The sequence below is a fragment of the Nanorana parkeri genome, unplaced genomic scaffold (assembly GCF_000935625.1).
Source record: "Nanorana parkeri isolate BGI_ZX_2015 unplaced genomic scaffold, ASM93562v1 scaffold491, whole genome shotgun sequence".
Classification (NCBI taxonomy): domain Eukaryota; kingdom Metazoa; phylum Chordata; class Amphibia; order Anura; family Dicroglossidae; genus Nanorana; species Nanorana parkeri.
The window spans coordinates 1,102,145-1,126,027 of NW_017306759.1; the positions used below are offsets into that span (position 1 = coordinate 1,102,145).

Here is a 23,883-nt window from a genome sequence, read left to right on the forward strand (position 1 = left end):
ACACTGCTGCTATCTAATAGCCGCTAAAAGGTTATGCAAGAGCAGCATGTGACCCCGCAGGTATGTTCTCCTCTCCTGGCACCCAACCCCAGTGCTTGATAAAAGTTTATCTAATAAATAAGAGTTTAAAGGGTTAGTCTACCGTTTAAACCAAACGTCACCCATATCTAGATTGTAGCATGAAGCATGGTCACATAAATCATCCGTTTTAGGAGATGGCTAGTGTGGACGGGCCCTCAGTGAATTTCTACCTCTTCCCTCTACCCAGGGCCGGTGCTGCCACTAGGCAAACTAGGAAGCCGCCTAGAGCGCAGCCTCGGCCACTCATCCCCTCCCCATCTATTGCATCTATCTATATCCAAATTGCAAAAGCATTGCACCCACCCACTGGGCAGAGGAGCGGAACTGAGAGATCATTTTCTCTCTCCGGTCCACTTCTCTGCTCAGTGGGTGGGGTTTCAATAGCCAGTCTGCTATTGGCTATTTCAAATTAAAATAGCCAATAGCAGACTGGCTATTGCTCCCGGCTGCTACCATTCACCTGTCGCCTGCGGAAGCTAGCCGGCAGGAGAATGGAGCCGCGTGGGGGGGATTGTGCCACTGGAGGGGGATTGTGCCGCGGGAGGGGGGTGCAAGTAGCTGGTCTTGCCTAGGGTGCAAAATAGTCTAGCACCGGCCCTGACTCTACCACTGCGGCAGAGGCACTACACAGCGAAAGAATGGAGCTTCTAGGATGTCCAAAACTGCCATCAAACAAAATGATATAACAGGATGGAGGGGTCCGCTTCCACAATGTTATAATGGCGTAAGCTTGATGACTTCCAATATCAACGTTGTATCCTGATCAATGGGGCTCCATCCGGTCTCCACCACGGTGGCGCATCCTCTGCTTTTACTGGTGTTTCCCTCCTATCTGCATATGTTTCACTACAGCGCACCTCCCTCCTGATAAAGCATGTGTGAAACGCGTAGGGCCTGTTCAAACCAGATTCACAACTCTCACACATTAATCAACCAGGACCGCATGAGTGGCATGGGACAGTTATTAATTGAGGCCTATAAATTGAAAGCAATCAGTTTCAAGGAGGTTGTGTTGGATCTGGTTGCAGACATTCAACTTTTACTTGTGTATTATAAAATGTTTTTATGTGAATGTTTTATCATTGTCAGTTTTGGACACCCTAAGAGCCCCATTCTTTCCAGTACAAGTAGCACTACAGAAGCACTACACCGGACATAATGGCGATCCCTCCTCCCTCTTTAGCTTGGTCACTGGGTTTTTTTTACCTGGTGTCCCCATCTCAACCTTCCCCCTTCCATTCCTTCCTTCAAGTGACATGACAGTGAAGTGGCGGCCGGAGTCTGGGAGCAAGTCAGGGCTTCTATCCTCGGCTGTCAATTATCCTCATGCGCATTCTCGGGGGTAAATTTACAGCCGTGCATCTAGGCAGGAAGAGGATGGCTGGACGCAGCAGTGCGGTGGTGTTACACTGCTTTGTAGTCTGAACGCATTTCATTCAGCCCCACAACAGCAGGTCCATACCTCTCTATAGCATTGGGGCTGGGGGGGAAACCACTGAAAGAGCCTGCGCATTGCACCCGTGACGCACTGTTCATGGGGTGCAATGCTCTGCGGGCTTCACTGCAAACAAATTTGCAAACGCACCTTGATCATTAGATGAATGGCGTTGCATTAAACGTTTTGCACAAGGTGGACTAAGCCTCTGACCCGGTCTGAAAGTCTCCATGCATTCCCCCTTCTTCCCCACCAATTTTTTGGGGATGACTTTTAGGCATGACAAATGACTTTCCATGTCTCATCATGTTTTTTGTCAGCAAACTCCCCCCAGCACAGAACCTGGCATTGAATGAACTAGGTAATATGAGGACGTTCAATGCTGAACCTCCAGGACAACAGTTAGATACAAAGATAAAATACACATATAATGGGAGTTGTGTTGCCTCCCCAAAGGATTTGTAGTTCTGAATATCCAGCATGATAATGAGATTCCCAGGGGATCACGGTATGGCAGGGCTGGAGCCCGGATTTCAGTAACACTTACAGGTCCCCCCTCCAGCCTGTGACTGGACAGTGAAAGGAGAAGCAGCAGACTGATTACCTCATCTCTCTGTTACTCTGCTCTCTCCTACTATCACCATGCTTCATACCCTGCAGCACGCCTGACTGGCTCCTTGTGCTGCTTCTCCTTTTCCAAGGATGCACCGATGCAGATACTAGTATCGGTACCGATACCGAGTGTGCTCCGATACCTCTCCCGAAACTGGAACTTGCGGTCAGAGGGAGATTTCCTCTGACCGGCAGTGCCGCGAGGGAACATGGAGCTGGCTCCATGCTGTTTGGCCGGCTTGACGCTGATTGGCCGGGAAGCCGGCTTCCAAGCCAATCAGTGTCAAGCCAGGCAAAAAAATCTGATATGGTGACACGACCCCCACCCTGCAGACAAATCATTCCCCTCACATAGATCCTTAGCAGCCATCATTACCGTACCAGTCCCTCGGCCAGCTGGGCAGACACCACTCTCCGGGATCTGCCGCCTCCTCTGTGTACAGCGCCCCTGGTGATCGGCCCTCAGCGTGCTACTGCGCATGAACAGGATTTCTAAAAGAGAGTGCCGGGCAGTCTTCGCATGCGCAGTAGCAGGCTGAGGGCCGAACACGTGGGCGCTGTGCATACAGGAGACTTGGGTAGATCCGGGAGAGCTTGGAGAGCAGTGTCTGCCCAGCTGGCCGAGGGACTGGTACGGTAATGACTGCTGCTGAGAATCTATGTGAGGGGAATGAGGTGCCTGCAAGGTGGGGGTCGTGTCACCATATTGTCAAATCTGTTTGGCCGGCCTTGATGCCGATTGGCTGGGAAGCCGGCTTCCCGGCCAATCAGCATTGAGCCGGCCAAACAGAATGGAGTCGGCTTCCCAGGCAATCAAGAAGCCGGGCGGTGGGTAATGACACGCTGCCTGGCTTCCTGATTGCATAGGAAGCCGGCTCTATGCTACCGGAAGTACCGTTATCGGTACTGGCGAGTACCGAAATATAAATATCGCTACTCGTACTCAATACCGAAAAAAACGGTATCTGTGCATCCCTATCCTTTTCACACTCTGAGCCCTGCTGTACAGTAGTGATGGGCACGGGCGTGTTCGCAGTTCCACGTGCCGAGCCGCCAGGAAGCTGACAGCGTGCAGCGCCAATCACATTTCCCGATCTCTGCAGCTGCGGACCAGGATAATGTCTCAGTACCTGTGATTGGCGCTGCACGCTGTCAGCTTCCCGGCGGGCTCGGCACGTGGAGCTGCGAACACGCCCGAGCCCATCACTACTGTACAGGGACACCAGGAGGCTGATATTAGGTAGCATTCAGGTACTTACACTGCTCGCCTAATATCCATTTAAGGATGTAATAATGAAAACAAAGCTGTATAAATCTGTCTTTAAGATCTGTCTGGAGTTCCGCTTTAATTTGTATCACAAAAGACATCTTTATCTTTTGGCTAAACCAAATAGCATACGGCATATCGTAATTAGATTACAGCTTCAGTGCAAGAATGCTTTTCTATTCGCCGTTCTCTGATACAGCTGCTGTCAAAGTCTGACCCTGAACTGCGACCAAGCCTGATATGTTACCATTCACATGCGCTCACCTTCTCCTCCTCCCGCACCACATACTGGGCCACCTTGAAGGAGCTGAGATACTCGTTCATATTCTGGACCTCCGTGTCCTCCATCACATCCTGATTGCGATCCAAGAGCCTAGCAATCGCACTGTTGTCGTAATGGATGACGCTGCTGTCCTCCTCCTTGTTGTCACCTAGCACAGAGAAGAAGGGTTATCGGTGATTATAATACTCATACATCTGTCAGTCATAATACAAGTCAGTATGTCCTCACAAAGCACATTATGTTTAAAGTTTAACTGCGGGCTGGTTTCTGATACTGACCCATACACATTTCAACCATATATATATATATACACAGGTGAAACTCAAATAATTAGAATATTGTGCAAAGTTCATTTATTTCACTAATGCAACTTAAAAGGTGAAACTAATATATGAGAGAGACTCATTACATGCAAAGCAAGATAGTTCAAGCCGTGATTTGTCATCATTGTGATGATTATGGCTTACAGCTCATGAAAACCCCAAGAACCCCAAATCCACAACCTCAAAAAAGTAGATTATTACATGCAATCAATAAAACAAGGATTGTACATAGAACAATATCGGACCTCTGAAAAGTACAAGCATGCATATGTACTCAGTACTTGGTTTGGGCCCCTTTTGCAGCAATTACTGCCATTACTTTTGCACGATATTCTAATTATTCGAGTTTCACCTGTATACTGTATGTATATATATATATATTTATTTATTTATTTTTAAACCAATGAGGCTTCTAAGTACATTTCCTTGTAGAAGGGGGGAGGTGATTGGTTTAAATGGGAGACCACAGTTACAGCCAGGCACTGGGATGAGGTATTAGTGAAGTACTGTCACTTTCTGCCACTGTGCACGGCCAAACTGCATGCAATGGGAACTGTGGCTGGCAATGGATGTGAAACACCAGGAATCTCCTGGCCTGTCAATCATGGTGTTGTGTGGGCAGGACAGCCCGAAAGTCTCCTGAACGGTCAATCAAATTCAGGCGTGTTAGTGGACAGGACAGACTAGGAGTCTCCTGAACTGTCAATCAAATTCAGGCGTGTTAGTGGACAGGACAGACCGGGAGTCTCCTGGCCTGTCAATCCTGGTGTTGTCAATCATATTCAGCCGTGTTAGTAAATGAGACAGACCAGGAGATAGAGATGTCAGGGTCCTTCCACTACAGCCAGCGGTAATGTATATATGCCACCGGTGGTTAACAAAGAGCTACAAGGGAATATTACATGACCAGTGGCCCAGGGAAGGATCGTCACAGAAGCCACCGACCTTACAGAGTGGAAATAAATGACACTGCGCTCATATTTTGCAGCATTCCAGAATAATTAGGAGAAAATGGTTTGGACATCAACAAGGGAGCACAACAAATCAGGGTTTGCCAAAAACGCCAAGCGGACTCAAATAGCTCTCCAAAAATGTTATTAAAAAGGTTGCAGTTCCATGTATGCCCACTAAGTGTCACCAGCAATCTCTGTAATGTACTTCGAAAGTCCACTAAGAGGGTTATTCACAAAGCTGACGAAGGCAGCCGAGTGAATAACCGAGCCGAAGTGAACAGAGCCGAGCGCTTTTCGGCTATTCACTTTAGCTCAGTGCGGCTGATTTTAGCCATACATCGGCTGAAATTAGCCGTACATTGGCTTGCTTCGGTTCAGCTGAAAATGCTCAGCATGTTCGACTGAGCCAAACTGAAGAACGCGTTCGACTCGGCCGATTCAACATCTGAATCGGCTGAGCTGAACCTCCGGCAGGCTACTCGCTGCCGTTCAGCCTATTCTCATAGGGGCCAAACGGCGGTGAGTGAATAGCCGAATGCCGCCGAGCGGAATTGGGCCCGGCTATTCTGCTCGGCTCGGCAGAATAGGAAGTAGAAAAAAGTAGACATCACGACCAGCTCCACCCAATTGTCATTGTTTAATGACAGTTCAGTGTCCCCAGGTTACCTGGGGACACTGATGTGTCATTGCAACTGGGCGGAGTCAGCCATGAGATCACAGCTGGCTCCGCCCAGCTATCATTTGCAAGGCGTTCGGCCGTTCGAGGCATATGCCTTCGGCTCGGCGGGCTTTCGGGAGCTGTACGAGGTATAGTGAATAGCCCGTACAGCAGCCCTTCGGTTCGACTGAACTGAAGGGCTCCGGCGGCCGTAGCTACGGCTGATCCTTTGGCTAGCTTTGTGAATAACCCCCTAAATGTCCAATGTAATATGGAAGTTCACTAAGTGTCACCAGCATTCTGTACATTGTATCATGTATACCCACTAAGTGTCACCAGCATTCTGTACATTGTATCATGTATACCCACTAAGTGTCACCAGCATTCTGTACATTGTATCATGTATACCCACTAAGTGTCACCAGCATTCTGTACATTGTATCATGTATACCCACAAAGTGTCACCAGCAATCCCTCAAATGTTCTGTGTAAGACCACTGGTGTGTCACCAGTACTCTGTACAGGGACCAGTCTGCCACTACATCTTCATAGCTGGGCCAGCACTCACTTTCAATTTCGTCCTTGAAAAGCTCCTCCGTTCCAAATTTTAGGATGTCATCGAGCTCCTGCTTAGACATGGAGCCGGCCTTGGAGCCTAAGCCCGGCCTCACCACCAGGTGAGTCAGCATCATCTTCCTCTTGGCCACCTGGGTTATCCGTTCTTCTACTGACGCCCGCGTCACAAATCTGTAAATCATCACTTTGTTGGCTTGGCCAATGCGATGAGCCCGGCTGAAGGCCTGGAAAGAAAGATTTTGTGAGGGTCGCAGAATACGGTGCTTCCATTCATGTATGTAACATGGCAATAACTACACCCACTCAGTGTCCTGGTTATATAGGGAACCCATACTTTGTAAATAAATGCCGGTTTCCTCGGTAATCCCGTCTGTACGTAAACACAGATACTGGGTCGGCGTTCTCGACAGAACACTGGCACTAAAATGTTAAACAAGTGGCTGCCTGAGGTCCCACGCTTGCTGGGGACCGACAGCCTTCCTGTTAACCATGCGGTGCCATGGCGGTTGGGGGGGTGGGGCCTTCATGGTTTCTTGCACCGGGGCCCTGAAGGTTCTAGTTACGCCTCTGCTGCCGCCCACAGTTCGATCGCACAATGCAGTGTGTTCCAGTGCGGTGCGACTTGGGTGGCAACTTAGTGACCAAGGACAAATGTGCGTCCTGAGGCTACACAGGTTGAGAACCACTGGTTTGGATACATAAACTTCACAACATCAAGTGGCATATCAGGCCTGAATACATGAAGTATCACAAGGGTCCTTCCAAACATTTTTGAAGTGTATATGTTCATTTTAGGAATTAATATATGCTGACTGTTCTATCCCAGGTCTCTGATCTCACACAGGATAGTAATAATTCTCATAGTAGTGACATTTACCGCTTTAGATATCACAGATTTTGACTTTGGAGAGCGATAGAAGAGGAAAGTCAATGTTTTACTACCTGAATGTCGTTGTGGGGGTTCCAGTCGGAATCGTAGATGATGACGGTGTCTGCTGTAGCTAAATTTATTCCCAGCCCCCCGGCGCGGGTGGAGAGGAGAAAACAGAACTGCTGGGCACCGGGAGCTGCAATATAAAACCAGAGAAAACACATAAAAACACCTACAGATGAAAGTAGTATTAAGGTCTGGGCGTTTTTTACCTTAATGCATTCTCTGCATTCGGGTAAAAACCGCCCAGTACCTTTTTCTCCCCCAGTCAGAGCCATAGACAGAGGAGCCATAGACAGAGGAGCCGTAGGCAGAGGAGCCGGAGACAGAGGAGCCGGAGACAGAGGAGCCGTAGGCAGAGGAGCTGTAGGCTCCTTCTGCCATCAATCAAACTGATGGGTAAAGAGAAGGTGCGTGGCCTGCCACAGGGCTGTGTGTGTCAATGGACACACACAGCCACTGCGGGCACGAGCGCGCATGGGTACCTCCATTAGCCGATGGAAGCACCCGTGCAGGGGGTGGGGGAAGAGCGCTGCGAGGAACCACTTGAAAACTAGGAATTTACTAATTTTAAAGAAAAACAACAACAGCCTCAGGCAAAGGTGGGCCTCCCTATAGCAAATATTTTTTTTTTTTAAAGGAAGGTTTAATATCGCTTTAAAGGACTTTTCCTTTTCCTTGCTCTTCAACCGAGTCTGATGGACCTATCTACTCACAATTAAACCTGTCAATCGCCTCCTGCCGCAAGGATCCCGTTATTCCGCCATCGATCCGTTCATATTTGTATCCCTCATAATCCAAAAAGTCCTCTAATAAGTCCAACATCTTCGTCATCTGCAAGAGGAAGGAGAGTTACAATGACCACCGATCCAAAAACACAAGCTCGTCTTATAGAACATAAGGAAACCAATAAAAGATCAGATCTCAGGAGGTCATTTTCCGATTCATTAATTCAGTGTCATTATGTGCATCAGGTAGTAGTAGGTCCAGTAATTAGTGAAGTGGTGAAGGTCGCTCTGTACTCACCTGGGAAAAGATGAGGACCCTGTGTCCCTGTTCATTCAGCTTCCGCAGCATCTTGTGTAAGAGGAGTAACTTTCCAGAGGATTTGATAAGAGATCCCCCCTCATAGGCACCACTAGGGAGCTTTGGCGATTCCTGAAATGCAAAGAAGTTTACGTCAGTACCTATTTGTCCCTGGACCAACTTCAAGCTCCCAGCTATGTACCTTTTTTGGAGGGACAGACTCATAGCCCCTTCCATCTGTATCACCCTGCAGGAGGAGGACAGACTCATAGCCCCCTTCTGTCTGTATCACCCTGCAGGAGGAGGACAGACTCATAGCCCCCTTCTGTCTGTATCACCCTGCAGGAGGAGGACAGACTCATAGCTCCCTTCTATGTATCACCCTGCAGGAGGAGGACAGACTCATAGCTCCCTTCTATGTATCACACTGCAGGAGGAGGACAGACTCATAGCCCCCTTCTGTCTGTATCACCCTGCAGGAGGAGGACAGACTCATAGCTCCCTTCTATGTATCACCCTGCAGGAGGAGGACAGACTCATAGCCCCCTCCTCTCTGTATCACCCTGCAGGAGGAGGACAGACTCATAGCCCCCTTCTATGTATCACCCTGCAGGAGGAGGACAGACTCATAGCCCCCTTCTGTCTGTATCACCCTGCAGGAGGAGGACAGACTCATAGCCCCCTTCTGTCTGTATCACCCTGCAGGAGGAGGACAGACTCATAGCTCCCTTCTATGTATCACCCTGCAGGAGGAGGACAGACTCATAGCCCTCTTCTGCCCATATCAACTTGCAATGCTTTTTCCTTTTATAGGTCACCCCGTAGAAGCAGTGAAAGGCGTATAAACATGGAAACTCACCATGGCTGCTGCTGGGAAAAGATAAGGATGGTTGCAGCATTTCTTTAGATCCATCATGATGTTGAGCAGTGACACCTGGTTCCCTCCACCTCGAGAGTTGAGCGCCTCAAAATTACGAGTGAGTATAAACTTGTAATATTTTCTGTGAACATTAATAGAAACAATTGATTTCATATAAAAGAGATTCAATACTTGTGATCAGTAACACACTAGAGGATTACCACAGCTGTTCATGTATAGCAAGCACTGACTTATGATTACGGTATGGATTAGTTGTCTACTCCTGTTACGGACATCTGGTGACTTCCAGTTATGGAGAAAAGACACAGGGGCTTCAAACGTCCCTCTGAGGAAGCCCATGTGTCTTTCGGGGAAGAAACGCGTTAGGGATAACGTGTATCGAGCCCTCCTTGAATGCCCATCAACTACTCTGCTGACAGCGCCGGTTGTCTGGAGCTCTTTTCAAAATAACAGCTACGAATAAAATCAGCTACACTACAATAGAAGTGGATTCGGCAGCCTGTTTTGCATACTGAGTGTACGCTGCTTGTCCCCGTTGAGTGGACGCTGGCAGATCTCTGATCCGCTACGAGAGGGATAGACGAGCTACGGAAAAGCTGACAGATCCCCGACCCGCCACGTGAGTGATATACTACCCTGGAGTTCCATTCATTTGCCTTTCCCAGTGCGGCCGCACGTGTGGAATAAAAGCCTTTCATCTCCATTACGGAATACACCAGTTGTCACCACTTGGTGGGCGGAAGCCAGTATAGAGGACCGGCAACAGCCCCTGAAGTGTGCATACAACACTATAAGGATGCGATCCTCTGGAATTCAATAACGGACCGTCGAGGCAAACTCTGTGGACAAACTAGTTACCTACTCGATATCATCCTTCTCAGGAACTGCCTTATCATGCAATTTCATCATAAGTGAGTACATCTCTTTTTTTGATACTCCTAAATCCATTTCTTTTTTTTTTTTCTTCAAACACAGCGCTTGTGTCAAAAAATCCGTGACTCTTCGACCACTTTGGTGGCCATTATATTATTATCAGCACTATTTGACACTTTGGGCCATATCAGGGAGGACTTGTTTCATTTTAATTGATTTTAGGTGTCTTTGTTATTTGGTGTTTCTATATCTGTTATTATTCTTCAAATTCTTTTTTCATTAAATTTTGATACAAATATACTGTATAGCCTGTTTTTTTTACTTATAGACGAATATGGGATTTCTTTAATTAAGGGGAACTTTGCTTGTTTTATAAAAACGCCATTACCCAGCAGGCCTTGCCATTTGGAGGGCTGCAAAATGTCCGAAACTGCTTCACACTTATTTGAGCACAGATACCCCCCAAGTGTTTGAGGGGGGAACTGTCCAAGATGCCTGCTCAGTGAGATTTCCCCTAACACTGTTGGCATGCAGCGTGTGAGAAGTGAGACTCCGATACATTGTTAAACTTTGTACCCATCTTTATCCTCCTCCTTCCACCATTTCCCCCTTACTTCTGCATGGGACTCAGCTCCACGCGCACGATGAGTTCCATCTTGGCTGGCATATTTTTGAACACATCAGCTTTAAGTCGGCGCAGGAGGTGGGGGCCCAGTAGGTCATGAAGCTTCTTGATCTGATCCTCTTTGGAGATGTCAGCAAATTCTTCCAAGAAACCCTCCAGATTGCTGAAAAACAACGAAATAAGGTTCTGACATAGTAATATCAAACACGAACCACAGGGATGAGGTCTCATTGGCTTTGTTTAGGGTTCTGCATAGGTGGACACTATACTGCACCATCTCTGTGTCCTCTTAGCTCTGGACACTATACTGCACCATCTCTGTGACCTCTTAGGTCTGGACGCTATACTGCACCATCTCTGTGTCCTCTTAGGTCTGGACTCTATACTGCACCATCTCTGTGTCCTCTTAGGTCTGGACGCTATACTGCACCTTCTCTGTGACCTCTTAGGCCTGGACGCTATACTGCACCATCTCTGTGACCTCTTAGGTGTGGACTCTATACTGCACCATCTCTGTGACCTCTTAGGTCTGGACTCTATACTGCACCATCTCTGTGACCTCTTAGGTCTGGACGCTATACTGCACCATCTCTGTGACCTCTTAGGTCTGGACTCTATACTGCACCATCTCTGTGTCCTCTTAGGTCTGGACTCTATACTGCACCATCTTTGTGTCCTCTTAGGTCTGGACGCTATACTGCACCATCTCTGTGTCCTCTTAGGTCTGGACGCTATACTGCAACATCTCTGTGACCTCCTAGGTCTGGGCGCTATACTGCACCTTCTCTATGTCCTCTTAGGTCTGGAAGCTATACTGCACCATCTCTGTGACCTCTTAGGTCTGGACACTATACTGCACTATCTCTGTGACCTCTTAGGTCTGGACTCTATACTGCACCATCTCTGTGACCTCTTAGGTCTGGACGCTATACTGCACCATCTCTGTGTCCTCTTAGGTCTGGACTCTATACTGCACCATCTCTGTGTCCTCTTAGGTCTGGACGCTATACTGCACCATCTCTGTGACCTCTTAGATCTGGACACTATACTGCACCATCTCTGTGTCCTCTTAGGTCTGGAAGCTATACTGTACCATCTCCGTGTCCTCTTAGGCCTTTACAGCTACCAAGAAGCGCTATGGGCATGAACCCAAATTTGGGAAATAATTAAAGAGAACGTAAATTATGGAAGCGGTGCAGGCAAACAGAGACAAAGGATTAGTCACCGGTATTGCCTGTGGTCTCCCTGCAGCTGACCTTTCCTCATTACTCACTGGTTCTGCACCGTGTGGAGGCAGCCATCTTGAACATTGGTGATCTGATGACTGATGGTGTAATGATAAACAGCAGGAAAGCTGGAGGAAGCACAGATCCCCAGACTGAATAAAGCAGAAGCAGGGAGATCCTTGCACTGCACGTGCTCAGGTACAGCTTCCTCTCCATCAAGGAGAACAGTAATGACATTACCGAATCTTACCCTAAATATGGCGGGTCTAGCAGTCAGGGGCAGTAGTGCCTTACATAACCTCTCAGTGCATTTACACAGATATGAGGCTACAGAACAGGTAGTGCACTGCTATTTCTAAGGAGAACTATAAAAAGAAAAAACTAAGATAAATCTTTCCGTGTACTTCTTAGGTAGAGTTAACTTTCTAGATGTTAGCTAGAACATATCCCTATAGCAAATCTTTATTTTATTTTTTAGTTTTGGTCTACTTCATTCACACGTGCATTGAGAATGTAATAAGAGCAACGCTGATTAATGTGCCCATAGTGTGAACAAGGCATTCAGGAGGCATTTTCAAGCCATTAAGGAGGAGTGAAAAACACATGCCAAATGCCCTGCAAGTACGAGAGTGTTAAAGGGGAAGTGATGTAATTAAGGGAAGTGACCTGCTTTGAGCTGTGCTTAGGCTGTGGTGAAATTTGCAGGCGGATTGCTGGTTTTCTGTGCTGCGTATTGCTGCATAAATTGCTGCAACATTTATTTTAGACATAACTGGTTCTGGCTGGTACTTGCAATGGTTGGCAATGGTATGGCCAATTTGCTAAGCTGCCACTGGTATGGCTGGCACTGCTATGGATGACAATGACAACAGCCGGCACTACAGGGTAGCATAGGTCGGGCTGTCACAGGTTGCAGGTACCTGGCTAGAAACTGTCCTCTTGCTGGCAAAATGCTGGCTGTGTGCAGACAGGAGGCGGCATCTGCACCTGCCCTGTCCACTCACTCTATGATTCCCCAGTGGTTTCTGGGATTGCAAAACCTCCTATGCCCTTTCTAAAAACACCCGTGCAATGCTTCTTAACTGCTATAGGAGCATTGACCGAGCGCTTAAGGGGTGTTTCAATATACTGCAATGGAGGCATTTGTTCAGCGGCAATGCTTCCAGAACGCGCCATGCACTCTATTTTTTAAATGACAGCAGCACACCACTAACGCCCATGTGTCACCTGAACTGGCCGGTTGCTATTGCATTATGCCCCATGAGTGTTACTAGGCGGCGAGAGACTTTAAACACGCTTCTCTAATGCATGATTTTAACACGCGTGTGAAAGAGGCCTTGGGGTAAGGGAGGTTTGGGGGGGTTTTTTTAGAAATAAAGGAGCTGAGATAATCAGAATACAAGTTTACATACTTAAACCTCTCCGGGGTCAAGAAGTTGAGCAGATGGAACAGTTCCTCCAGGTTGTTCTGCAGAGGGGTCCCCGTGAGGAGCAGCTTGTAATCAATCTTGTAGCCATTCAGAACCCGGAAAAACTGCAATAAAGAACAAACAGCTGACCTGTCTGCACTGCTACAGATATGTGAGAAGACATGAGAATGGATCGAGACGTTCTATAGAAAGACAGAAGGATACTGAGCCTCGTGATGGACAGGATCTAAGGAAGAACCCACAGCAACCAATCATGTTCAGTTTATTCTTCCATACAGCACCAGAACTATGAAAAGAATAATCTGTTGGGAACTATTGCCAACAAGAAACATTGGCAGGAGGACCACTGAGCCCTGATGAGTCTAGGTCTCCTTTACAAACAGCACCGGGTGCATGGAGGTTGCCCTTACTGTTGATGGCTTCCGGACACACCTTTGACTGGTTGTTCTTGAGGCGGTGAGCTTCATCGACTACCAAGCAGGCCCATTGAATGGATCCCAGAGCAGTATGATCGATCGTCACCAGCTCATAGGAAGTCAGCAGCACATGGAACTTGACTTGGGCTTGAGCCTACATGGCAAGTTAACAAAACAGAGACATGTCATCATGGAAAGGGAACAGTCAAAGGAACAGAACCCAAGATACTATCTGACATCCACCGACATCTTACCTTCATCTTGAAGGCTTTCTTCCCTCCCTTAATGACATTGTCCTGGTAAGAGAACTCATTTTCTCTGATGACAGATCTGCTATCTTTGTCCCCTGTATAGGTCACCACATAGAAGTCTGGTGCCCACATCTGGAACTCCCTTTCCCAGTTGATGATAGTGGACAGAGGAGCACTAACAAGGAATGGACCTCTTGTATGACCCTGGCGAAGAAAGAAAGAACATAAAGTGAAGTCCTCATTTCCAACACATAATGTTCTCCATTAACGCTTTTATCTATATAGGTTGGACTTGATGGACGTATGTCTTTATTCAACCCCAAATACTATGTAACTATATCTGCTCATTACTGCGGAAGCAACTCAGACAAGTGCTGCATGTAAGAATAATGGGGGAGCATTATAACTATTATACAGGTGAAACTCGAATAACTAGAATATCGTGCAAAGTTCATTTATTTCACTAATGCAACTTAAAAGGTGAAACTAATATATGAGATAGACTCATTACATGCAAAGCAAGATAGTTCAAGCCGTGATTTGTCATCATTGTGATGATTATGGCTTACAGCTCATGAAAACCCCAAGAACCCCAAATCCACAACCTCAAAAAAGTAGATTATTACATGCAATCAATAAAACAAGGATTGTACATAGAACAATATCGGACCTCTGAAAAGTACAAGCATGCATATGTACTCAGTACTTGGTTTGGGCCCCTTTTGCAGCACTTACTGCAATTACTTTTGCACGATATTCTAATTATTTGAGTTTCACCTGTATGTCTGGCCAATGTCAGCTTATTTGCATATGGACAGTCCTCCCAGATTCAGACTCTGGACTTTTCTGGCATTAGCAGAGATGCACTAGACCAGTGGTTCTCAACCATGAGGCCTCAGCCCAAATCCAGGCTGCAACCTCCCTCCTGCCAGGCCTCGGCTTCCCCTCTTTTCCTTCCTGTTAGTACATAGCACTGCTGTATATTACACTGGTGCTCACTCATGTCACACTGCCCTGTTATAAGGGGATACCCAGTGTATGGTGAGCTGTGTGTACCAATACAAGATAGTGCAATTCAGCGCAGTGCGGTGCTCGCTGAGGAAGTGTGCCTGGAAGGCAATGCACACAGAAGGGAAGGGCTTCCAAGACTGGAAGGAGCCTTGGCCTTTTGGCTGGTGACTGGAATGGTGATAGTTAGCAGTAGACCCATCTAAAGTGGAGCTCAGGGCTGATTCTTGGATGTACACACAGTTCGCTGCTCACACTGCACTTTGAGGAGCTGGGGAAGTGACCGAGAGGAGGACCAGAGCCCTCTGCCGACAGAACATCATGTGGCCCAGAGCCCTCTGCCGACAGAGCATGATGTGGCCCACGGCCCTCTGCTGGCAGAGCACGATGTGGCCCAGAGCCCTTTCAGGACACACCATGATGTGGCCGAGAGCCCTCTGCCGACACAGCATGATGTGGCCCAGAGCCCTCTGCCGACACAGCATGATGTGGCCCAGAGCCCTCTGCCGACACAGCACGATGTGGCCCAGAGCCCTCTGCCGACAGACCATGATGTGGCCCAGAGCCCTCTGCCGACAGACCATGATGTGGCCCAGAGCCCTCTGCCGACAGACCATGATGTGGCCCAGAGCCCTCTGCCGACAGACCATGATGTGGCCCAGGGCAGCGTCCAGATTTACTCCCCTATGAAAGGTAAAAGCCTATAGAATAGTGGTTCTCGATGTATGCATGTATGTATGTGTGTGCAATGTTTAATGAGAGAAGGCTTGGAACCCTTTTTTAACCACACCCCTTTAAGCCTCATCCAATGAACCTATGTTCACTTTTCGCCGCAGGTACGGTGACAACTCTCCCTAACATTACTGTATCTAAGAGCAGCTTGTCACCCTAGCACAGGACTACAAAACACTACCCCCTAATAGCTGATGTGTATCATTTTCATCCATACTTTCATACTTTTGTCACCAGCCTGCTGTTGTCTCACCTCTTTATACAGCGAATACAGGAACACGATGGTCTGTATGGTCTTCCCTAGACCCATCTCATCCGCCAGGATGGTATCTGTGCCCTGGGCCCAGGAGAAGCGCAGCCAGTTCAGCCCCTCCAGCTGGTACATGTGCAGGGTACCTCCTGTGGCGGTCACATACTGCGGCTGAGTTTCATATTTCACCGCGGGCTGTGTGAGAGTCATTAGAGACATTACACTCCATACTTGCTGCAAATTTGAGCTTTGTCATTAAAGCCGAACTTTACCCATATCTTCGACAATAACTACAAACACACCTTTAGAAATGTTTAGTGATGACAATCTACAAACAGATACTTCTAGATAATTGCCGGCTTTTTATCCTTTGCATAACTCGTTTTTCTTTTCTTCCCCAGTCTTCTCACAGTGGCCATTTTTACTAAGGGCAGATGAATCCATCTCCCTTTACTTCCTGGAACTCTGGCACATGTGACTAGGACATGTGACCATGCACATCTTCTCAGGGGAGGAAAATGCCTTTCCCTGAGATCTCATGAGATTACAGATGAGATTTCCGAGGAACGCTCTGCTGATGTAATCTTCCCAGGATGCAATGCTTTGGGCATGATGACATAATTTGCGCCAAAGAGGACCAGGAAGTAAAAAAAAAAGAAATTGTAAGTAAAATAAAAATATGTTTAGCTTATGAATGTAAGATGATTTCATATCGCCATGCATAGAGCTGTATGCCGATGTGATTTTTAGTGAAAGGGGGTAAAGGGTCCGCTTTAGGCCCGGTTCACACCTGGGCGTTTTACAGCGCGTTCCTACGCTCTGCAAAACGCTCAAACACCGAAATCCCATTATTTCCTATGAGTATGGTTCACACCTGGGCGTATTACAGGCCGTATGAACGCGCTACAAAACGCTCTACGCCCAAAGAAGTACAGGAGCTTCTTTGGGGCGTTTTTGTCGCGCGTTTCCATTGGGATACAGCCAAGTAGCCCTCGAATCGCGCGGCAAATGCGCATATTCGATACGCCTAGGTGTGAACCCAGCCTTAAGGCCCCATTCACACTGAGCGATTTATTGCGCAGTAATTCCCGCGATATCGCGGCTATTTCCCGCGCGATATCGCTCTCCAATGCATGGCAATGGGGCTCTGTCCGTCGCTGTCGTGGGTCGTGCGTCGCTACAGCAGGACCCTTTTTGGAGCGGATTTTGCCGCGATTCTAGCTTGTTCAATGCAAGAATTTGCGCGATATCGCGCGACAAACGCGTGATATCGCGCAAAATGCAAATCGCGCGACAAACACGCGATTTGCGAATCGCTCAGTGTGAATGGGGCCTTAGTCTACAGAAAGCAGATCAGCAGTATGCAGTTCAATCATTTAGCTGCACAATGCAAAACTTAACCCTTCTGCTGCCAGAGCAGTTTTTAGATTTTTTTTGCACACCATAAAACCCATTTTAAGCCTGAGAATTACTTAAACCCCCTTAATGATATATTTCACGAAAGCAGAGACCCTGTAGAATAAAATGACGGCAGTTGCCAATTTTTTATGTTGCATGATATTAGCGCAACTCTTTATTAAACCCAAAATGTCAGTAAAAATACACTTCCCAAGTTTATTTTAGTGCACAAAAATAAAATATAATACACATTTTATTATTAAAATATAAAAGAGGAGGTTATGCCGAGTGAAGAGATACCCAACATGCCATGCCTAAAAATGACATGTGCTTGCAAAATGGCAAAATATGATGGTACCCTAAATTGTCCCTAGGCAACGCTTTAAAAGCCTGAACAGGTCATCAGTTTAGAGCTGTGCATATTGGCCCTAGAACTATTGCTCTCACTCTGACGCATGCAATGATACCCAACATGCATGGCACAATCGCCGTACGTAGGTGCACCCGACGCATCTTTGCGTCCCACAGAGCAGGGAGAAGTCCGTGATTGGAGGAGAAGCTGGTCACATGACTGCTATCCCCCATAACTCTGAACACTGCTCTGCTTGCTTCACAATCTCGAGTGCAATGTTGTGCTTTCTGAACCCGCATTCTTTTCTTTTTTTTAAAGCAGAAGTACGATCACCGTAATGCCATGTTTTATAAACGGCGCCCTCGGTGTTCTGGAAATGTACTTACATCACTGGTGGGGGAGCTGGGCACGCTGTCCATGTAGGAGTCCTTGAGGTTCACCTTGAACGGAGGGGGGCAGAGGGCACTCTCTCCCATAATCTGTTCTCTGAAAGACAAGAGGGCAGGTGAACGGATGATCCAGGAATAGGGTCAGCGTCAAAGATGGAGGACAGTCTTTTTGAAGGCTTAGTTCACTCATTTTTTGTTTTTGTCATTTGGAACTTAACGATATGGAAGTATAATAGTGTAGCACCTCCTTCCCAGGACTGGGTACATAACACTGGTATACAAATTTTGGGAAATGATCGAACTCAGAGATAAAATGTGTTAATTCTTACATATTCTGATGAGATGAATTAGAAAACAGGTGATAGAGGTGTTGATTGGTTGGCTAAAGTCTGCAAGATATTTCACAATAAAGATGTATACACAGGCGAGTATATTTGCCTACAAGGGAGGAGGTGTCTGATGATCATGATGCCTCGTAACTAGGGATGCACCGATACCGGTATTTCTGTATCAAGTACCGATATTTTATTTTTTCTGGTACTCGCTGATACGGAATACCCAGTACCGGAAGTCCCATTCAGGAAGCCAGGCGGCGTGTAATGACTCGCCCCCTGGCTTCCCGATTAGCCGCGAAGCCGGGCAGCACGTAAAGACCCGCCACTTGGCTTCCCGATTAGCAGGGAAGCCGTCCCCATGCTTCTCGTCACTAGGTGACGAGAAAGCATGGAGCCGGCTTTCTGGCCAACCAGGAAGTCCCGATTGGCCCGGGAAGTCAGCTCCATGCTCCCTCGTCATGAGGTGGCGAGGGAGCATGAAGCCGGCTTCCCGACCAATCAGAAAGCCGGGCGCCGAGTCATTGCACGCTGCCCGGCTTCCCAATTGGCCGGAAAGCCGGCTCCATGCTCTCTCGTCACCTGGTGACGAGAGAGCATGGAGCCAGCTTCCCGGCCAATCAGGAAGCCGGGCAGCGTGTACTGACTCGCTGCCCGACTTCCTGATACCTGAAGTATCGGGCTAGGCATCTAAGCATTTGGACGAGTACTCGCCCAAATACTCGGCATTGGCACCGATACCGATACTAATATCGGTATCGGTGCATCCCTACCCGTAACTTCTCGCAAAGTACGGCAGAACAATGAAAACGGTACCACATGGTACAAGTGTATAAAATTATCTTCACTTTCAGACTAAAGATTATTACCCAACGATCATTTATTGTTCTTTCGTTCGGCTGTAACCAAGCGTGTCCCAGTGCACTGGGTTCTGGTGTTCACGGGCTAATTAGAATCCACAACGGGAAAATGTGAGGGCCTCATTCAGTGCTGTGCATAGAGTCTGTCCTCATGTTGTCATAAATTATGACGCAAAATTTAATACCACGTTTCCACAAACAGAAAGTCACAACCGAGACTATCCTATCAGAGAATAAATCGGCATGGCTGCTTCCGCTGCATCTCTCCCATAATCCCCTGGTATCGCAACCATGGCTGCGACTATGGTACCTGTGTCGCCAGTAGATCTGTTTGTGGTAGTTGTAGTCGGGCAGCTTAATGGATTCCTCCTCCCACGTAGACTGGTCATAGGACAGGTCCCTCCATTTTACCAGATAGCGATAATTCCCTCTCTTGTCCGCGCTATAGGACAAAGACAAACGCCATTTACATCAACGTTACATGTGCGGATCGGCCTTGTGCCCCAAAAGAAAAAGCTAAGACGTGCTCCAGTCATCACATGGGCTGCCCGTCATCTCGGCCTCCTCACCTGTGATTGATGATCCTCTGTAAAATCATCCACTCGGGTTTAATGCCATAGCGGTAGAAGCGCTCCTCCATATCCGAGTATTCCGCATCTTTACTCTTCTCGCTTTTGCCCTCGTCCTCCCCTGAGCCGTAGTCAAAAGGCGGGGGCTCGTCCATGTCGTTCTTCCGCTGGAAGTTGCGGTACATGACCATGTGGAAGATCTCCAGCTGGAAGGAATGTAGAAGGACCACAATGATCATGATAAGTGTATAGTGTTCTGCACCGTCTGCAAACAACCTGCTTGGACGTGTGTACTTTCATCATGAAACGCTAGAAGACAAATGGCCGCTTCCTGCAGGCGAGGGTGACACCACTGAGCCTTCTCCAAGGATCCCGGGGATTCTAAGGAGCTCAAATCTCATCTGAAGGTGCTCAAGCACTGTGGGGGAGCGACCACTTATGAAATTGTGTTGCTCAGCTTTGCCAGGATCCCAGGTGAAGGCCCCGCAGGATCCCAGGTAAAGGCCCCGCCACGTCCTCGCGCTCATCCAGTAAAGTTCGCTGGAATCCAGGGGGTAAGGGGGGTATTTAAACTCTTTTTTTTTTTCCATTCACTTACTGAGCCTTGCAGGATTCATGGCGGACGGACTATCCCCTGAACTCTACATGAACAGCACTCCAAGCTAGAGACCCCGTTCACACCGGGGCGGTTCGGCCGCGCGGATTCGCCGACATGAACGATCCCATACATTGCTATAGGGACCGTTCATGTGACCGCGCCAAGCGTTCCAAACCACACCCAGACACCGCCCAACTGCTCCCAGCACTACTTTTTCCCACGCTAACCAGTGCAGTTGCCCTACAGGTTTCAATGGAACCGCGCTGATCGGCACGGTTTTGGGTGTTTTTTTGCGCTGAAACGCAATTAAAAACTCCCAAAACCTCTCTTGTGAGATCAACGCAGCAACCGCGCTGATCCGCGACCGCCCTGGTGTGAATGGGCTCTAAGTGCTGGTTCACACCTGGGCGTTTTTCAGAGCTGAAAAGCGCTCAGCAAATGAAATCCCATCATTTCCTATGGGCATGGTTCCCACCTGGGCGTATTTCAGCGCGTAGAAACGCGCTGAAAAACGCCCTACGCACAAACAAGTACTGGAGCTTCTCTTGGCGCGTATTTCCGCGCATATCCATTGATATTCCCGAGTGTGGCTTGGGGTTAACAAAGCGGTAACCCCCTGAGCCACACTCGGGAATACAGCGTAGGTCTTACTTTGTCCGCGATCCCCGCTGTGTCCTCCGGCCGCTGCCGTCTTCCGGGTTCCGTCCCTTGCGAGCGTCCGCGTCGCAGGGGGGCGGAACCGTCGGGAAGTTTGAAAGTTACAAAAAAAAACCCGAAAGAAAAGAGAAAATAAAAAGGAAAAATAAAAACAAAATCATACCGCCAGGGAGGTATAAAAACGAGTAAAATGTGCTGAAAAAACGCGCCTATGGTACGCCCAGGTGTGAACCCAGCCTAAGGCCTATGGAACCATACGCACCTGCAGTTCAGTGATCCAGCTACAGTGCCAGTACGACATGCCGGTCCATTTCACAAAGAACTCTCTCTCGGACCTGCCTTGCAGGATTCGGGGCTGTTCCTGATCTGGAGCTGGATCGAGTTGTTGGAGGGGCAGGATTCCTTCCGGGGGAACACCCCAACGCCAGTGTAGTATCTTCTGGACCCGTCCTTTTAGCTGTGGACACTGCAGACATACAGAGAAATTATGACACAGCTGCACATCCAACATATGTGTTATAGGAAGGCTGAAGGCTTCTGCGACAGGTAGAGTGGATCTGAACCGAAGAACTAACATGATTTTTTTTCCTTATTTTTCACCCGGTAGTAAAAACCCGTCCTGTCCTAGGGTGACAAGGCTTTTCGAGGGGGCCACGTGCGCAGAGGGGCAGGCCAGATGTTGTAATTGACAGCCTAGTGAGCCCTCAATTACAAATGGCATTGCATGCCCGCCCTGGTGAAATCACATTCCCTGTAATGGAGACTTTCTTATGAACTAATCAACACCACTATTGTGTGATGTTGTCATCTCTCCAGGAAGTAAAGCTCCCAGGAATGTCCGCTCTACCTTCAGCTTAATAAATATCACCGAAGTAAGCCATGGCAGTGCTCTGACTAAGCTTTGCATCCATAGTCTGCCTATCTTTCCATACTGGTGACACCACAACTAGACATTTGGCAGTGATTTTTACTTGGTGTCACCAAGCTTAGCTCTGGAAAGAACTAGGCAGGTTGTGAGGCCGACACGTCACCCTAGGACAGGAAGTGTTACCGGCAGGATCACTAGCTGAAAATAAAAGGGCAAAAAGTCTAAAAAAGAAAACCAATGCAGCCGCTACATCTAAGGGCTGGTAAGCTGCAACGGGTTACATTTCTTTCTTGGGTTCATATACACTAGAAGCCATCCCTATTATACATCTTATGTTTCCTCTCCACCTGGACTTCAGTCTCAACTAGGACTGCACCGATACCGGTTCTTTGGTATGTAGTACATGTACCGATTCTTTTTCGATACTCGCCAATACCGAGTACCGCTGCCGTGTGCCCCGATTATTAGGAAGTCAGCCGGCGGATCATCACCTGCCTCCCGGCTTCCTGATTGCCTGTGAAGCCGCTGTTCTAGTGAAAGAGCACCGGCTTCCCTTGCCGAGGCTGCCTGACCAATCAGGAAGTCGGGCGGCGAGTCATGAGGTGCCGTCCGGCTTCCTGATTGGTCAAGAAGCCAGGCTGCCTAGGCACCCCATGACCCGCCTCCCTGATTGCCTGTGAAGCCGCCGTTCTAGTGAAAGAACACCGGCTTCCCTTGCCGAGGCTGCCTGACCAATCAGGAAGTCGGGCGGCGAGTCATGGGGTGCCGTCCGGCTTCCCGATTGGTCAAGAAGCCAGGCTGTCTAGGCACCTCATGACCCGCCTCCCGGCTTCCTGATTTGCTAGGCTTCACTTGTTGCTGGGCAGAGTGGCTTCCTGACCAATCAGGAAGCAGAGATTCGAGTCATGACGTCCTGCCAGGTTTCCTGATTGGTTAGGAAGCCAGGCTGCCTACCAACAAGTGAAGCCCGCTTCCTAGCCAATCAGGAAGCCGGTAGGCGGGTCATAACCCACCTCCCGGGTTCCCGATTGGAAAGGAAGCCGGCTCCATGCTCCCTCGGCACCCCCGGTCAGATTGAGATTTCCCTCTGACCAGAAGATCCAGTATCGGAGGTAAATATCCAAATACTCGGTATCGGCACCGGTACCAATACTAGTATCGGTATACGTACATCCCTAGCCTCAATTCTAATTTTCCTTCTGAATGATCCACACTGCTCACCGTACACCGAGGGCACAGCCACTCCCCGTGCGGGATGTCAGGCAGAGGGGGGTTCAGGCAATGGATGTGATAGGAGGACACGCAGGCATCACAGCATAACAGTTCTCCGCCATCTTTACACACACGGCAAAACTCCATGTGGTCATCCTCCTCCTCTCGCCTGTCTCGTCTATGCTCTTCCAGCTCCTCCTCTTCCAGATCTTTGGCCTCCCATTGGATTCCCTCCTTCTCCTGCCGACCAAGAGACAAATATATTGTAAAACACAGCAGGAAGGCCTCATGCATACGGGGCATTTGCAACCTGCAGATTCTTGCGGCAGGGATCCCAGATGTGTCCGTACAGATGCGGCCGATGTGCCCATTCAAGTTAATGACAGGGTGACAGCGGCTGCCCGCGTGCAATCGTATATGGTACCGGGCCTCATGTACCGGGCCTCATGTAACGGGCCTCATGTACCGGGCCTCATGTACCCGGCGTCTATTGAATTTAGAAGACATCCAATACAATAAAATAACGCTTCCTGAAGAACGTCTCCAAGGAGATGCCACTCTCATAAAGTGCAAGTAACGCTACAACAGTTGTGACTCTCGGTCAGAGACGCGAGTCCTTTAAATACTATCCAAGCAAAAAAATTGTGCGGTTGCCAATAAGACTGATGGTGGCGCGTTTCTCCGGATGTCTCTACACCTTTTGCCGGAAAGGCTTTTTCAGGAGAGATGCTCCAAACATATGGAGTGCAGGGGCGTCCCGAGGCTGGGTGACACCCGGAGCGGTAACCGAGTGTCACCCCGCCGAGACGTCA

General features: G+C 48.4%; 1 protein-coding gene across 1 annotated transcript in view; it reads right to left on the reverse strand.

Annotated features, from left to right (window-relative positions):
• Nucleotides 1-23,883, reverse strand: part of CHD3 (chromodomain helicase DNA binding protein 3) — a 60,708-nt gene that overhangs the window by 28,627 nt on the left and 8,198 nt on the right. The window contains exons 9-24 of the mRNA XM_018560997.1: nt 23,081-23,311; nt 21,254-21,457; nt 19,737-19,942; nt 19,478-19,609; nt 17,973-18,072; nt 15,840-16,031; nt 13,850-14,050; nt 13,612-13,749; nt 13,162-13,283; nt 10,513-10,686; nt 9,005-9,146; nt 8,146-8,277; nt 7,836-7,953; nt 7,131-7,255; nt 6,181-6,412; nt 3,660-3,826 (exon numbers count right to left, since the gene is read on the reverse strand). Of these exons, the coding sequence (XP_018416499.1) occupies nt 3,660-3,826; nt 6,181-6,412; nt 7,131-7,255; nt 7,836-7,953; nt 8,146-8,277; nt 9,005-9,146; nt 10,513-10,686; nt 13,162-13,283; nt 13,612-13,749; nt 13,850-14,050; nt 15,840-16,031; nt 17,973-18,072; nt 19,478-19,609; nt 19,737-19,942; nt 21,254-21,457; nt 23,081-23,311 (2,616 nt within the window). The remainder of the gene's footprint in view (nt 1-3,659; nt 3,827-6,180; nt 6,413-7,130; nt 7,256-7,835; nt 7,954-8,145; nt 8,278-9,004; nt 9,147-10,512; nt 10,687-13,161; nt 13,284-13,611; nt 13,750-13,849; nt 14,051-15,839; nt 16,032-17,972; nt 18,073-19,477; nt 19,610-19,736; nt 19,943-21,253; nt 21,458-23,080; nt 23,312-23,883) is intronic.